This window comes from Balaenoptera physalus (genome assembly GCF_965194825.1).
Source record: "Balaenoptera physalus genome assembly, chromosome: 2".
Taxonomy (NCBI): Eukaryota; Metazoa; Chordata; class Mammalia; order Artiodactyla; family Balaenopteridae; genus Balaenoptera; species Balaenoptera physalus.
In genome coordinates, this window is record NC_138883.1 from 83,681,654 (window position 1) to 83,699,317 (window position 17,664).

Here is a 17,664-nt window from a genome sequence, read left to right on the forward strand (position 1 = left end):
CTCCTCATCTAAAATACAAATCAAGATTTCTCTTTACACAGTATAATTTGATATCAGACAATGAATAAAAGGACAAAAAAGAAAGTAAAAATTATCCACCCAGTGATAACTATCTGTAAACTTTAAGTATTTATCCTTCCAAACTTCTTTTTATATATACGGACTTTTTGATTATGCCAGTGGGACCAACTACTCACACTGCTTTTTTAGATCTTTTTCCATAACAACCACCTTTCTATACAATAAATAAAAATAGATCTATATCGTCATTTTAACAGCTTCATAAAAGCAACAGTGCTTCTCTGGTTATACCCTAATGTATTTTGTCTATTGCCTATTGATGAGTTTTTTTTTAAAGCTGTTTTCAATACATCTCTATTATACAATGTTGAGATCAACATCCTTATATATTTAAGTTTGGAGGAACTGAACTGTTTATTTACTGAAGATAAATTCCTAGAAGCAGAATTTCCGGGTCAAAGAGCTTACACATTTTTTATATATATTGCAAAATGACCCTCCACAAAAGTCATATGAGAGAGGTGGTTTCCCAATATGCTCAGTAAAAGTTCTGCTGTCTCACTAAAATATTTGGACTTTTGCATGCTTCCTCAATCCTACGATTCATGTTTTCCTTATTTCCAGAAAATTTTCATCCATTGCTTCTGAATTTTGCCCTACCCTTTCTCCTTATTATCTTCTTCTGGAATTCTTATTAGATTTACGTTAGACCTCATTCTAGTCTCTTAACCTCTCATTAATATTTTCCATTTTCCATCAATTTATTGTCTTCTGCAAACTGAATGCTATTTCTCATGTCTTCCTTCCATTTTATGAATTCTCAATTCATCTGGAAGTAATCAAACCATCTTTCTTTCTTTTAGCTTCTTGGGTATTAAACTTTTTGAAATTTGTATTTGGGTCTACTTCAAACTGCTTACTCTTTATTCCTAGTGTCTAGTTATTTTACTATGGCTCTTTTCCTTCTTTAATCTGTAATCACGTTTCTTTTTTTGACTGTGTTGGGTCTTTGTTCCTGCACATGGCTTTCTCTAGTTGGAGGTGAGCGGGGGCTACTCTTCGTTGCGGTGCACGGGCTTCTCACTGTGGTGGCTTCTCTTGTTGCGGAGCATGGGCTCTAGGGTGCCCGGGCTTCAGTAGTTGTGGCATGCAGGCTCAGTAGTTGTGGCTCATGGGCTCTAGAGCGCAGGCTCAGTAGTTGTGGTGCACGGGCTTAGTTGCTCCGCGGCATGTGGGATCTTCCCAGACCAGGGCTCGAACCTGTGTCCCCTGCATTGGCAGGCGGATTCTTAAACACTGTGCCACCAGGGAAGCCCCTGTAATCATGTTTTTTAAATGCTTATACTTTCTTTTAGATTATTCTATTGTTTCTAGTTCTAGACGTGTTAATTTTGCCATTTGTTGGTTCTCCTGGCCCTCCTTTTATGGTTTTCCTCATATGGTTTTTAATGTTCAGTTATGAGCTCATAGTATATTGGAGTTGTTTTTCTGTGGCAGGCTACAGACCCTGGTTGTGGAAATGTTTCAAGTGGCTAGCCAAGCACATATTAGTACTTTGTTGCACTTCCATGTGCAAATCAAAGACAATGCAGTTGAAGGACCATTCTGAGAAAGGTTTAGTGTGTGGGGAAATTTTTACCCTAGGGAGACGCAGGATATTTTAATGACTAAGAGCACAGACCCTGAAGCATTACTCCCAGATTCAAGTCCCAGCTCCACCATTTACTAGCTGTGTGATCATGGGTGAATTAACTTCTCTGTGCCTCAGTTTCACCATCTGTAAAGTGGACATAATAACAATGCCTATGTCCCAGGGGCATTGTGAGTATTTAATGAGCCCATACAAGTAATATAAGCACAGCACTTAGAACAGCTTCTTGTAACTAATACATGCTATGTAAGTAGATATGTCACTGTTGTTATTAGTTGCAAAAGTTTCCAGAGGGCAGCAAGGAAAGGTCTGACAGAGACAGAAACAGTGAGAGGCTGGGCCAGAGGAAAAGAAACCTGGAGCTGTATATAGAGAAGATAGAAGACGGCAGGTCCCTAGAAGGACTTGGAAGCAATCAAGAAGAAGAGACAAGGTAGCACTGACTGGCCTGCAGGTTCCACATGGAACAGTGGGGTCTGACAAGGAAGAAACTCCTAGGTTTACCCCATGGAGGTCCGTTGGGTGGTGCTGGCAAACTCACAGCAGACTGTCCCGTGGGGTCATGATGGGTGCCTGCGACTATGGTGTTTGAGTAGCTGTGACAATTTCAGAGCTCCGTCCTCAGGCCTGTGGCACACACACAACTTGTCTCTCTCCCCCTCACTGTTGTCTGGATTCAGTGACTTCACTAAAGCCTTGTCTCCCTGGCAGTGGGGGCAGGGGCTGCTGCAAGATCTGCTCCCTCCTAGAATGTCCAGCCTCCATTTGAATCGCACATGACAGGTCTCAGACCAAGGACATCTCTTCTCCAGATGGAGTCCTGCTCCTAGAATCCATCAAGCCTATCATAAGACATTCCAAGCACCTTACAGAAATCTTGCAGCCGCACACAAACATGATACATCTTAATAAAGCCCCAGAGTGAATTAAAAACCCAAAGGGTCAAAAAAAAAATCAAAAAAGGAATCAATGATCTTAACATGGTTTCATTAAGAAAAATGAAAAATCTCAAAGTAATGATGACTTCCTAATGTTTTCAATTCAATAATCTAAACAGCTTGAAACCATCAAGAGATTATTTGTACCATTATGGGAAAAGTTTTAAAAATGCTATCTGGCCAACGATAATGGTACAAGTAATGAAACAATGATTATAACTATACTTTATTATTTCTTTAAAAAACTTTTTAGAACATTAATAATTACCCACCATCTTCCCAATAGGTAGCCACTAAGCATTCTTGTGCATTTAGACACACAGCTTGAGCAATTAAGAATTTTAATCAGAATTTAAATTTTGAAAAAATTCTATTCAAAATTATTTGAAAAAAAAACAAACAAACTTCAATTGGCCCTTGAACAAGGCATGGGTTGATCTGCCTATAACTTATAGTCAGCCCTCCACACTTCCTCCACATCCATGGATTCAACCAACCATGGAATGTGTAGTACTATGGTAAATATTTACTATTGAAAAATATCTGCATATAAGTGGACCCACGCAGTTCAAACCCATGTTGTTCAAGGGTCAGCTGTATTCAGTTTTTTACCACCTTTCTAGAAAGTAAAGGTGTCCCTGAATATCTGAGGGCATTTCTCCATTTTATTTAGGTATGGTTCAGAGGTAGTTTCATTATGACACTGATTTTTGCAAAGAGTTAGTTTTAAAAGAATGCCAGGGCTTCCCTGGTGGCACAGTGGTTAAGAATCCGCCTGCCAATGCAGGGGACATGGGTTTGAGCCCTGGTCCGGGAAGATCCCACATGCTGTGGAGCAGCTAAGCCTGTGCACCACAACTACTGAGCTCTAGAGCCCACAAGCCACAACTACTGAGCCCGCATGCCACAACTACTGAAGCTCACATGCTGCAACTACTGAAGCCTGCGTGCCTAGAGCCTGTGCTCTGCAACAAGAGAAGCCACCGCAATGAGAAGCCCGCGCACCACAACAAAGAGTAGCCCCCGCTCGCCGCAACTAGAGAAAGCCTGCGTGCAGCAACGAAGACCCAGGGCAGCCAAAAAAATAATAAATTAAATTTATAAATTTATTTAAAAAAAAAAAAAAAGCCAGAGGGGGAAAAAAAAAAAAAAGCCAGAGGGGAAAAAAATGCGAGATTGACTAATTAAACCCATTTTGAAGAAGAGCAGAGGTACAAAAGTAACTTGATTAATTTTACCAAAGCATTCAGTAGTTCCCTACTGCCACTAGGAAAAAAACAAATGCAAACTTCTCAACATCATATAATACCCTTTAAGATACGACCCCTGGCTGCTCCCAAGCTTACTACCCAAAGTTGCAGCATCATGATAGAATGAAATAACCCTGGAAATCTAAAGGGCAAATCCACGTTTTTCTCTGAACCCTTAAACCTGCTGCCTAAGCAAAACCCTCAAAGGAAACTCCCTTTCATTAGCAAGAGTGAGAGAGAGAGAGAGAGCAAGCAAGGGAAAGAGAAAACGAGGGTAAGACAAGATAGGAATAAAGAACTCCTCAGTGTAGAGAAGGCAAATTGTACCTGACAAGTTCAAAAAAAAAAAAAAAAAAGACACTGTTAAGCTCTGTGAACCTGGCGACACAAATATTAAAACTGAGTTACAAAGTTCACACTTCCAAAGGAAAGCTTAACTAGTTCTAAAAATGATTCTATCTTATTCTGACTTTTAAAAAATCTTTCTCCCATTAATCTATGTGGGTAAATTTCCCAGCTACCCAGAGAGTCAGCACTGGCAAGGTGATAAATAGCTTTTTGCCACCAGTATTATTATGAATTATGGCCGCAGCAACAATGTGGAGGAAAACAAGCTTGTAGCCAGAGCACTGTGCCTGGTGGTTTTCAATACAATTTGCTCTTCCTCCAAGTCTAAAAGTTTGAGCCTCTCCCCCACTAATGAAGTGTCAATTTGCTGTAGCTTGTGATTAAACTATCTAATATCTGCCCAACTCTTTTTAAACTGATCATTATTAGCGTGAGAAAACTGTTACTTGAGTTACAATTAATCTGATTCCAGAGGTTGCTCTGAAATGATAAAGAAGGTTCCAATTAAGCAGGATTTGGATCAGCAGGAAGAAGCTATGTAGTAAGTTTATTAAAATTCATGGTGAATTTCAAATAATTGCTTTGAATGAAAAGCATCTTATGAAATACATATCCCCAATCTAACCTTGGATGGTTTCCCCTTAGAATACATGTTCCCAATGAATAATTCAGATAAAATATTAACAGGATTCAGTTTTGTAATACATAAGAATATAGAAAGAGACTCCAACAATAGCCTCTTCCAATCAGCTCCTGTGAGGTTGCACAAAGAATTTTAGGTGAGTCTGCAACACATGTGCATATGTTTTAGCAACAATGGTATCCCCAAAGGTAAGGCAGACTATATAGCTCAATCAAGACAAAGAGATCCCAGTGACCATAGCCACTGGGGTTCTCTCGTGGAAGTCGCAATGCCCCTGAAACTAGCTCAATCCCTCCCATCTCTCAACACACAGCAAGATACACACAGATCTAAAAGGTAAGAAGAAAGACTCCCAAAATCTGAAGTTGATAACTGTCCCTTTCTTTGACTACTCAAATTTTTTCCATATAAACTAACCAGAAAATTTTCATAACTTCACAGGATTCCTTGCTCTCCGATCTCTCACATTAAGTAGATTAACCTCCCTGAAAGGTATATTATTCCCTGAAAAAAAATATGGCAAGAGTCTCAGTATCATTGGCCCCATCTAACTGTGACAGCTTCGAACCTTTAATAACCACAAGCTCCTTTTCCCCCTCAGTAGGTGTATGGAGAAAGCTTCCAGGGAAAAGGAGGAAACCAGTTATCAAACTCTCTCTCTCATTACACAGGCTCCCCTTGGATCTGCATGCTAACAAGATATTCCTGATTAAGTGGAGGTGAAGTAGTTCACTGCCTTAAATGTCTACTCCACAGGCCATCCTACTAAGAGGTTCTTGTCTATATTAAATTGCTTATGTAGTCTTTGAAGGCAGGGTCTGTATCTTCTGCACCATTCATATAGCATTAGCCTAGAGGGGTTATTTCTCCCATAAAATAGTGGGAGATTACAAAGCCTGAGAAGAACCTTACCTGGAAATTCTGTTGACCCTCATGAGCACGAACCACGGTTTTGTATCTAGGAGTTGCTTCATAAATACCCAGATAAGTGAATGAATAAAAGCTTGAAGTTCAATATGACTCTATCAGAACTATCAGAATTTTTAATCTGTGTACTCAGTTTTGCAGGTACATCTATTGATGCCAACTGCCTTTGATCAACAAGCTGAATGTTTACTATCTCCCCATCGCCAGCACACAGTGTCAGAGCAGCTTGAGAGTGATGTATTCAACGACACATTACACTATACTATAATTAGTCTAGTGAACGTGCACAGAATACACACATTCATTCTATTCTCCCATTCCCTCAGTTCCAGTAACTACAATATGCAGTCTGAAAGGGAAAATTATGTTGGAAATATTTCCAAAGAACACAAGGGTAAGATAATTAGAAGGCTAAGAAAGGAAAGTGAGCTCAATCCTGCTTCAGTCCACGGGGACCCAGCGTGGCTGATGCGAGGCGGAAGAATAAGATTTTGGAAATGAGCGTCTCATTCCTTATGATCTGGCACAATCTGACAATGACATTAATTCAGAGTTGAAAACTCCATTGCTTTTTTTTTTTTAGCTGAGTTTGGAAGGAGAAGCAGGAGAAGAGGAGAGGCTGGAGGGTGAGGAGCAAGAAACGGCATTCTAAAACTTCTCCTAACAGATTTCGGGCCACTCCCTCACTATTGGGGAGGTTCCATCTGCTCTAGAATAGACTTTCCCATGTCTCCTTCACCACTTTCCCCAATTCCTGCAAGGAAAGAGGAGGCCAGCAGCAGAGGGGTGTTTGTAGAGTGAGGAGCTGGGACCAGGAGAGCCAGAGCAGCAGATAGTATAAGATCTGGAGGAAGCCAGATCCAGGCCAGGGCCAGAGACACATGGTCAAGGCAGGGAAGGCTCTGGAAGGAAGTGATGGATCTGAAAGTCAGAGCTCGGTGGGGAATAGAACACAAGAGACATTGAAAAGATGAGTTACAGCACACAGCCCATCAAGGCCCACCAACAACATAAGAAAATGAAATAAATGCTCAGATAAAATACTAGGAGCCAAGAGCTCTGTAAGAAGGGGGGATTGGCGCATGGGTAACAAGGAAGGAGCCTGATAATTGAGACAGCCTCAGTCTAGACTCTCAACTTGGATATGACTCTTTGTGAGGCAAGAACTGAACCAATAAGATATATTTAGGGACCTTGCAGGTGTAACACGATTTTGGAAATACCTGTAATGAAGGGCATGTGGATGGGCAGGAATAACACCTTTCAGAAAGCAGATTCTTAACATTTCTCTTTCTCTCTTTTCCCCTTTTTCTCCTTCAAGTAGTAGCAGAGGATGGAGAAGAGAAGATGACAAAAATTGAGAGCAAAATAACAGGGAGAATAATTTCAATTCCATTTATCTCCACACCAAGACCTATTTTGTACGTGCATTTCCCAGTGACTATTTAAGGCAACCAAGGCCTTCTGTGCCTGAATATTCATTAGTCACATTGCTGAAAACTGGACAAAAGGTTTCTTTTCTTTGTATCACATTCCAAGAATCCAGGATTCATGTTTATGGTAACCACAGTGATACAGATAAACAGAGAAGGAAAATTCTCCTAATATTTTAGCATTTTATGAATAGGCAGCTTCCAATTCCTGTATTTTTCCTCTAATATTTGTTGATTTGAATAACGCTGGGTCATTTACCATGTAATTTTCCTGCTGGTTCAAAATAAAATCAGCATGAAATACCATTAGCTTGTGTAAAGCACTAAGATCAATGAAGAGATGTGACCTCTTATTTCCCCATTATAAAACAAAAGGCCAGGGGAAGCATTTTTTATCTTGTGAGATATCGATTTTCCTCTTTGCGTGTTTGTAAATTACTGGCTTTCAGAGTGTAGTCAATGTCACTGATTCAACGTGAATGAAGTAAATAAGATAAAATATAAAATTTGTTCACTTTCATTAAGCTCCAGTTTCCATTAGTCTTGCCTCTGACATTCTTATAAAGGTTTAAGCATGCAAACACCATGGCCGAAGGCAGAACATTGGCTAATAAATATTAGCCAACAAATTTTAATATTACCCCAAGTAAGGAAATAAAAGTGAGCATATATACAATGGTCAAGGAAACAGTGACATGCTACAACATTTTAAATTGTCATTTTTCCAATTAGAAACTCTATAATGCTTTAATAGGAATAAGAAGGTAATCTACAACATTAAATTGACTTTATATACTCACATGAATGGAAGGAACCTGGATGAGTCATCTATACCTCCTTGTTTCCACATAAGACTATGTAAATCTTGTGCAGAGAAAAGATATTTTTGCTAACTGTTAAGACTTCTGGGAAAAACAATACCTTCAGGCCCCCTATGGTAATCAGCTTCCAACACAGCCAGTGATCCCTGCCTCCTGGTATTCATGTCCCCATATAGGCTTCTCCCACAACTGAATAGGTAAACAATGGGATGTAGCAAAACTACAGTGAGACTTCCAAGGTCATAAAAGACATTGCCATAAAAGACATTGTCTTAATCTCTTGAATCACGTGCCTTGGGAAAAGCCGGAAGATTCTGGCTACTCATTACAAGCTCTGCGTTTCCTTCCTCTACCTCTCAGCTTTTTCACAATGAAAATAGCTTTAGTTTATTTCTTTTTTTTTTAAGATTTATTTATTATTTTTTTATTTTACTTTATTTATCTTTGGCTGCAACCGGTCTTAGCTGCGGCACGCGGGATCATTGTTGAGGCATGCAGGATCTTTTGTTGCAGCGTGCGGGCTCTTTGTTGTGGTGCGTGGGCTTCTCGCTAGTTGTGGCGTGTGGGTTTTCTCTTCACTAGTTGTGGGGTGCAAGCTCCAGAGTGCGTGGGCTCTGTAGTTTGCGGCACACAGGCTCTCCAGTTGAGGTGCATGAGCTCAGTAGTTGTGGCACGCGGGCTTAGTTGCCCTGTGGCATGTGGGATCTTAGTTCCCTGACCAGGGATCCAACCCGTATCCCCTGCACTGCAAGGTGGATTTTTTACCACTGGACGACCAGGGAAGTCCCAGCTTTAATTTATTTCTGAGTGTTTTTTTTTTTTAAACTAACACATGTTCACTATTATAAATTCAAATGGTTCAGAAAAGCATAGGAAGAAAAATCACCTGGAACCCCACCACCTTAAGATAAACATGATTAATATTCTGGTCATCATCTTTTAATACATCTCTGTATGTGTATAAACTCAGTTTTATGTAAATGGTATACCATTTGTACATGCTATTCTTTGTGGACACTAGTGTGATTTTCTCACTATTTATTTGTAAATATATATACTGTATTTACAGACATATATGAATATATCACAGCTTATTATTCACCCTTTGTCCTCTAGATGGGCATTCACTTTGTTAATGAGTTTTTGCCATTATAAATAATATTGCAATAAATACTGTACATATATGCTTATTTTCTGGTGTTTATATTTCTGTGACATTGATTTCTCCTTTCCACCAGCAATGTGTACAGAACTTTTTCCTCCAAAATTTTTGTCTGTAGCAGGCGCAATCACTTCTCATAGATTTTTGCTAATCAGTGGGTGAGCAGTTATATGAAGATCCAGAAGGGGTAGTCCCTGTGCCCAGTGCCCTAGGTGTCATGGATGAGGCGTCACTGGTAGGGCATATACTTTTCATAATGGATGACTGTTAACATTTCTGGAAAGCACTTCAGCCAGTTTGGGGTTGAACACCGCTCTAGTCCACCATAAGCTCAGTAACAGATCTACATGGGTCAGGCAGACCTTCCTACATCATGCTCTGTCTCCCAGATCACACACACTGCCTCTGTGGGGGGCAAGCACCCCCAAGAGTGTTAGCATGCATTGCGCTGGGGTGCCTACTTCACCAGCCAGATAAGGAGGACAGAGTGGCAGAAGAGGAAAAAAGAGAAAAACCTTAGGCCTCAGAGGAGAGCTGCAATCCACAACAAATCAGTCCCCAGAATTGTGGTACAACTCTGATCCAAGAAACATCCAGTCTGAGCAAGCCAGAGCAGAACAAGGAATGAGGAATTGAGGGTACCGGCTAGAAGGAGAAGTGGGAAGTCACTTCTAGAAAAACTTACTATTCAGCAAAGGACATTGAGAGGGAGTATACTACTGGAAAAAATTTCCATAGCTGGAGTAAAGACAGGACCCAGGGATGCTTGAAAGCTAGAAAAACCTCAGGAAAGGGGGACCACACAGGAAGATGGACCTAGTTTTAGCAAGGAAGGTGGAAGAAAGGCTCAGAAGCTGCTGGGCCCTAGGAGTCCTTAACTCTCCAGGTGCTCCTCTCTCTAAGCCCGACATGCTGGCCACTGGAAGGTCCTCCCCTTCTGCAGGGGGCTTCTACAGGTTCTGCAGAGAGCAGGGTAGAGCAAGGCAGCACACCCACAGCATGACCACCGCAGAGCTGGGGCAGAGCCAGAACACCCACAGCATCTGTGCACACACATTGTCTGTTTCCTTCTTGTTCCTGTAACCTTTCCAAATGGCATTTATATGAAATCCATCTTTTCGATGGTTTTTAATTCATGCGGTGCAATGAGCTTCTATGATTAAAATCCATCATGCTCATTAAAGCTGCTTCTTCAGCTCTTGCCTGGAGAAAACTGAAGCCTCTGGAGGCCTGAAAGCAGTTGCAATTGGGCCAGCAGGGTCAGCCTCCAAGAAAGAACTCTGACCACTGACACAGGGTATCCTCAGAGAATGGCAAAAATACAAATTAAAATAAAAAGAAGAAAATATTTCCCACCACTAGTTAGCGAAAATAAAATTTATAAGATCAAGTATTAAAGGGTATGGGGATATAAACATTTTATATATATTTTTTGTGGGCAAGTAGATCGCTATAGTGAATGAAAAGTAACCTGGCAGTATCTACTAAATGCATGTACCTTGACCAGTCCTACTTCTGTGAAACTATCCTACAAATAAAAGAATCAATATATAAGGCTGTACACTGAGCTATGTTTGCTGAAGGACTGCTGACCATGACCTCAAAATTGAAAACAACCTGAATGCCCATCATTAGGATAAACTGTGGCATGGCCCTATAGAGAAATATACAGAAAGATACATCCTGTCAACATTGATTACTTGAAGCAAAGTGGAATGGGGGGATGGCATAATACAAGTGTGTAACTTAATTTGTTTCTAAACTAAAGAAGTGAAAGGGAAAATATGTTTGCTCACACACACACCTCTCTATGTCTAGCCAGCCTGGTATGATGCTGAAAACGTCAGCTTTAGGGGTTAATTTTTCTATTTGCAAAAGTCTATTGTTAAAATACAGATATTTCTGGGTTTTTTGGCCCTTACCACCTGGGGAAATGATGCTTTGCTCGCTTTCAGTGAGGCAGTGACAGCAGGCTGAGGGGAACTTCCTTTCCTAGGACAGGTAGGCACCTATGTGGGGAAGAGAGGGGCAAAGGCGCTCCCTGGCTCCTAGCCTGACAGACATGCACGTTGCTGACACTGAGGCAGAGACACTGAGAGGAGCGGTGGACGGGGCCGGCGTTTCCCACCTTTGCCTGAGGCCACTGTGACTTTGGATGCCGCTCAGGCTTCCTTCCTGGTTCACTGGGGGTGGAGTTGGCCCTCTGCCAGCTGGAAGGGCGGACGGACGGACGGGAACCTCGAGGGGGTCCGGGGAGGCGCAGACTAAGCATCCACTGAGACAGTAACAGGGATCAAAGGTGCCAGACGTGGTTTCTTGCGATCAATTCCGGGAGCAGGACAAGTAATCATAAAAGTGTGATTTTCCTCAGCTCCGGTAAAATGAAAATGCCTGCCTTTGTTGTGAAGAACCAGGAGACTCAAAAAGGAGCTTGAGGAGACATCGGCATGCCCCACGGGCAAACAAACCACTGCTTCCACCCTGATGCGAAACTGAGGGCAGAGACGCTTCAGCTTGGATGAGAATACAGCAAAACTGCCCTCCCCCCACATCGCCTGTGGGCCTGTTCGTCCAGCCTGGAGTAACTGGAACGGAAGTAGAGGGTGCTGATGTTGGGAAGAATGACGGCTCCCCAGCACTCAGCGAGCACTTACTCCCTAAGGCTTTACGTGCACCATGCGCACTTTATAAGAACCCCCTGAGATAGGTTCTATTTAATCCCACTTTACAGATAAAGAAACTAAGGCACTGAGCGGTTATGTCATTTGCCCAAGTTTATAGAAATAAGAAGTGGTGGAGCTGGAATTTAGTCCCAAGCAGTCAGACTCCAAAGTCTAGGATGAAACCACCGCACCAAACTGCCTCCGTAGGAAGAGACAACACCTGATACTGCTACCCTGGAGGCTGAGAACAAGGACCAAAGATTCATTCCTGGAAATTATCTCGCCTCTGGTGGAATGGATTTATGAAAAACCGTGGCTTAACGAAGGAAGCTATGAGATGAGAAAAACATGCCAAAATTCCAGGTGAGATGTGCGTGCAGGAAACAAGGAGTTCACAAGCATAACCGATGCTCTGGGGTGGAATCTAGGAAGGTCCTGTAGGTCCTGTAGAGTGAGGTTGCAGCTGTCTGCAGGGAAAAGTAACTCACCCTGGGATGGCAGGGTGAGCTTAGGACATACCCAGAAGGGACTTAAAAGTATAAGTTGCTTGACAGACTGGTCAAAAATTAAAATGAGAATAGTTGCTAGTAAGCCAAACCTATATGGTGGGATTTGTTTAGACTACTTTCCCTGTTATACTGGGTATTCACTTATTTCTTTGACTTTATTGGCACTGCCCTCACCTCACCTGAAAACTTGTCAACCTGGTTTTACAGCTCCAACGCACAGACTTTAAACATCTCCCTCAAGGACAAAGTTGGCCCCTTTCTGAGTCCCCGTCTCTTCTCTCTGAGCAGGAACCACTCTGCCGCTTACCACATCCAGCAACTCTACTCCTAAGCATATAACCAAGAGAAATGAAAGCACAGGTCCACAGAAAAATTTGTACACAAGTGTTCATAGCAGCACTATTCATAACAGCCCCAAAGTGGAAACAACCCAAATGTTCATCAACTGACGAACAAAGATAATGTGGTATATCCATACAACGGAGTATTATTCAGCCATAAAAAGGAATAAAGTTCTGATATGTGCTACAACACGCATGAACTCAAAAACATACGCTAAGTGAAAAAGCCAGTCACAAAAGACCACATATTATATGAGTCCATCTGTATGATATGTCCGCAATAGGCGAGCTCATAGAGACAGAAAGTAGATTAGTGGTTGCCTAGGGCTGTGGGTTAAGAGGCAATGGGGAGCGACTGCTAATGAGTATGGGGTTTCTTTTCGGGCTGAAGAAAATGTTCCGAAACTGATTGTGGTGATGGTTGCCCAACTCTGTGAATATGCTAAAAACCATTGACTTGTACACTCTAAAAAGGTGAATTGTCTGGTAAGTGAATTATGTCTCAATAAAGCTGTTATTGAAAAAGAAAAAAAAAGGCTCAGTCAGCGTGTGCCTGAAGGTGTGGGGCACAGAAATGAGGGAAGTCTTAATATGTATTTAATTACATGTCCCTTAAAGGTTGCTTTGAGTGACTGTTTTGCAGGGAATGTGGTCTCCTGAATCAGTCAGAATATAAAGACAGCTGGTACAGAAATGTGTCCGGCATCTCAGACATGGGCTCCAATTTCATGCACCAGAGGAATCTGACATTGCTCCCTCACTGGGTGAGCTTCCTGTTCCCCAGGAAGCCACAAAACAGGGCAGCAATTAAACATACGAAGTGTTTTGCTTTGAAGATATTCCCTCTCTCTCTCTCTCTCTCTCTCTTTCTCTCACTAACCCGCTCACATGCACACACAGGGAAAGCCCATTTTCTACTACTTCTCCCCAGATGTTATAGTAGAAGTACCCTCTCTCTGTCTCCTCCTTTCATAGTTCAGCACACAGCTTATTCATTTCGTAAGAGCAAGCTTGTTGCAACCCACTAATAACAAATCACAGGCATAATTAGAACCCCAAGCTTAGCATAGCTAATTCTCTTACTAAAAAAAAAGAGTCTGGTTATGAATATTTTTCATAAAATTAAAGGATAATTACTTAGAGTTCTAAATCCACTGATGGGCAAAAAGCTATAAAATTAAGGTGAAAACAAAAACCTTACATTCCACAAAGATTTATTATGAGGAAGAAGTCAACCAACTGTTCTCCATTTTCAGAGGCTTAAACAAGAGAAAACAGGAATCGATTGCATCAAAGATACTTTTTAAAAAATAAAAAGTAATATTTTGTCCTTAAGGATGCTTAAGCCCTTGAATAAACTTCATGGAAAGGCTATGAAATCTCCCTTCCTTTAGGTTTGTATCATTGTTATCACTTAAGGTTAGATTTGGCTAAACAAGAAATAGTAGCATAAGCAAGGCAAAAAAGTATTTCTGTCTCATATAAAAATCCAGAGACTGTCCAGGGCTGCTTACAGAGGATCTGCCCAACAAAATCTTCAACATCTTTCCAGTTCACCATTCCACCATCCCAAATGGGGGGGCCCCATTTCTCGTGGTTCAAGGTAGCAACTAAAACTCCATGAAACACATCAGTATTTCAGGCAGCAGGGTGGAAGAAGGGATGAAGCCGGGAAAATGATAGCATGTGTCAACTGTCTTTAAGGAAAATTTCAGGAAGCTATCATGTGATGCTTTGCACTGGTTACAGGACCACACTGGTTGCCATGGAGGCTGTCTTTACTCTGCGCAGCCCTGTGCCTATCTAAAAATCAGGGTTTCCATTGTTATGGAAAGAGCGGGAAAGGCTGCTAGAGAACGCCGCACAGTCTCTGCCACTGTCTTCAACACTCATCTCTTTTACTTTGGGCAGTTACTTCAAAAGGCTTTTCTTTTTATAAAAAGTATACAGAGACTGAGAGAGAGAAGGCATTTTTCACACTTTGTATACTCAGAGACATTTAAGTACCTCCCTATTATCTACACTTTGGGATAAATTTTTACCTTTGTTCTTCTGCTTTAGGTTTGAGAAGGGATGCAATTATCCTAGCCTCAAAATAGTCAGAATATTATCAAGTAAGTACAGGATAAATAATCAATAAATAAAACTATAAAAATTAAATAAATAAGCAAAGAAATGAACAAACCAAAAAATCCTTATTGTCAAGACCTTACACTTAATGCACACCTGAGGCAGTCCACGTGTGACATCAAACAACCACTTAAATGGGCTACACTGCTGAATCTGGTAGGTTCCAGCTGAACTCCTTGGGCAGAACCAGCTCTTAGAGAGGATGGTTTTATTTGCAGTAACTCATGTAGGTCCAGACTATCAATCTCCAGGACAGTGGAGAAAGTGGACTGTTCATGACCTCTGTCGGTTTTAGATGAGTAAACTTTGGTTTAAATTACTCTGTTTTAAATAATGTATAAAGTGCTTTATATATATGTATATATATAATTATAAATACAAATATATAATAATTTATTGTCTTAACAAATAGATTTTATTTATTAATAATTAATAACAATAATAAGGATGTAATAAATACTTGGCCCTAGAGACATATACAGATTTTCTTTTTAGAAAGTACACACTACTTTAAACAATGATATATCGTGATACCTAGACAGTCATTGTGGAATTATTTTTATCTGAGAAGATTATCATTTAGTTGATTACTAAAGTCAATTAAAGCAAATATCTGTGAAGTCATCCTAATTGCACAGGCTAATTATGACAATGCACACTCATCTGCCATTCTGTGCTGGAAGGGCGATAATCAGAGCTGTCAGATCCCCACCAGACCACAATACTTCCACAACACATTTTTACCTCTCCGTGTTATCTCTTCCATTGCTATGTGTAAGTTCACCCTCTTATCATCTGATTGAAATACGGTGTTCCTGACTCACCATATAATATAGGACCTTGGACCACTCTGTATCAGGAGGACTCTGGTCCCATAGCCCCTCCCCGACCCCCTTTGTTCAAGAAAGAAGAATTGGGAGACTTTATGAGAAACTTTAGCCAGTGCCTTGAACCCAGGGAGATGAAAAGAGACAAATTTCTGGGAATTTGGGGGAAGAAGGAGATAATCTCAAGACACTGTCAGATGTGGAATCAGAGCCTGATGGTTGAAATGGAAAAGGAAATAAGTGTGGCTCTCACATGGGCATCCAGACTTTGGAAAGCACGTGTGAAATGTCCCATTTGAATCTGAAGAGGGCTGGTGTCCTGCAAGTAGGGGGTGAAAACCAGCACAAAATGGCCTCACTGGTATGTATTTAAAAGGTAATTTATAAACAAGAAAAAATTTATACTTCTAAATCATTACTTTTATTATCCTTAGTTTGGGCCATTGTTAGACTAACTAGGCATTCAATTTAATCCTGAATATTAAGAGACCCTACTGTCCAGCCACTCCCACCACCATAACCACCACCACCACCATGAAAACTGCTGCCAACTGAAGCAGAGCTCCAGATCAGCCCCAGTGACAGTGAATCAAACCACCACTCTCAGAATCACATTTTGCATGTTAGCCCACATCTGGAGTTTGAACTTACCAGCCGACTGACAGAGCAGTAGCACTCTCTGCTTGTGCAAAAGATTATTATATAAGTGTAGCTCTGCCTGAGGTGGGAAAAAAGCCTAATTCCCAGCTAAGATGTCATCTGGATTTAAAATGCAATAAATCTCTTTCTAGAGTAGATATGATTTTTAAAATACCAGACATCCGATGGCAGCAGGTGCAGTTAACAGGAAAGAAAATGCTGACTTCAACAACAACAAAAAATAGCTTAAAGATCTGGGAATTTAGCCCTGTTTCAGAATATAGGGTAGCAAGTACTCTCTTCTATGTGATTTTGACTCACTTCCCTCATTTAATTTTCCCTTCAATCCTAGGGGAGGCCTGTAAAGCTGAGAGCAAAAGCTGTTAAACTGCTATGAAGATATTATTCTGTCATTTTCCACTCAAGTTCTCTTTCCACTGCTGAAAGTAGAAAGAATAGCATCAGTAAAGTGTCAGGGGGATTGCTACTATTGCTCTTCTAAATTTTACCCAAACCTTAAGGTCACACAATTAACAGAATGATAATATATGATAAAGCCCTTCAAAGTCCCAAATATTTTTTTCATGGCCCTTCCAACTAGAAGTAAAATCGGGTACAGATTTCCCCCGATATCCTCTGGACATCACCTAAATAGTATAGAACAAGTGAAAAGTGGTCCTCTAATGTCAGGATTCATGAATACGACATGGGTTGCTTGTAAAAATGTACTTTCCTTGTCCTCTCCCCGAACCTGCTGATTCATAGTCTATGGCATTGGGCCTTGGAATCTGTATTTAATAAGCCCCCAGGTGATCTTGGAAAGGTAATTTCAGACCACACTTTGGGAAACCCTGCTATAAAATGTGTATTTCACCTCAACCCACATTACATAGCTGTCAGTTTAGCTTTTCACCTACCCTAGTATCCAAATCACAACTAGACAGGGTTCATGGTTCTACCACTAACACAGGGTCAGACAAGGTGGGTGGGGGCAGGGGGCAATGAACAGAGATCAAGGAATCTTCTTTCAAACTGGTCCTAGTAACCCGATGGGAGCTCCTCCACCTCACCCACCCCGACTGAAAAAAAAATAGATTGGGTGAGAATTTGGAGCAAGAACCAACAGGGCACATAGATCCTGGCCCAGGGAGTACCCATCTTTTTCCTTGGTTTGCTGCCTTAAGGAGAACATACATTAGCAAGCCCTCAACTGTACAAGGCTTTGAAGAATCGAACTTGGACAGCCCAGCAATGATCTCAAACCACTCCAATGCCCTCTCAACCTCTTCCCTCCCCAGATCCAACCAGAAAACGCGCTGAGATAACTCTCAGACTCTCCTAGGGTGACCAACCATCCTCGT

At 41.2% G+C, this 17,664-nt stretch overlaps 1 protein-coding gene across 6 annotated transcripts in view; it reads right to left on the minus strand.

The window, feature by feature from the left end:
* Positions 1 to 17,664, minus strand: part of GPR176 (G protein-coupled receptor 176) — a 113,458-nt gene that overhangs the window by 14,144 nt on the left and 81,650 nt on the right. Inside the window, exon 1 of one of the 6 annotated variants that reach the window (XM_082443170.1) lies at positions 7,002 to 10,867. The exons of the other annotated variants lie outside the window; for them this stretch is intronic. Coding sequence (XP_082299296.1) covers positions 7,002 to 7,017 — 16 coding nt within the window. The 5' untranslated portion in view covers positions 7,018 to 10,867. Of the gene's footprint in view, positions 1 to 7,001; positions 10,868 to 17,664 lie in introns of those variants that run through there. 6 annotated transcript variants of the gene reach the window in all.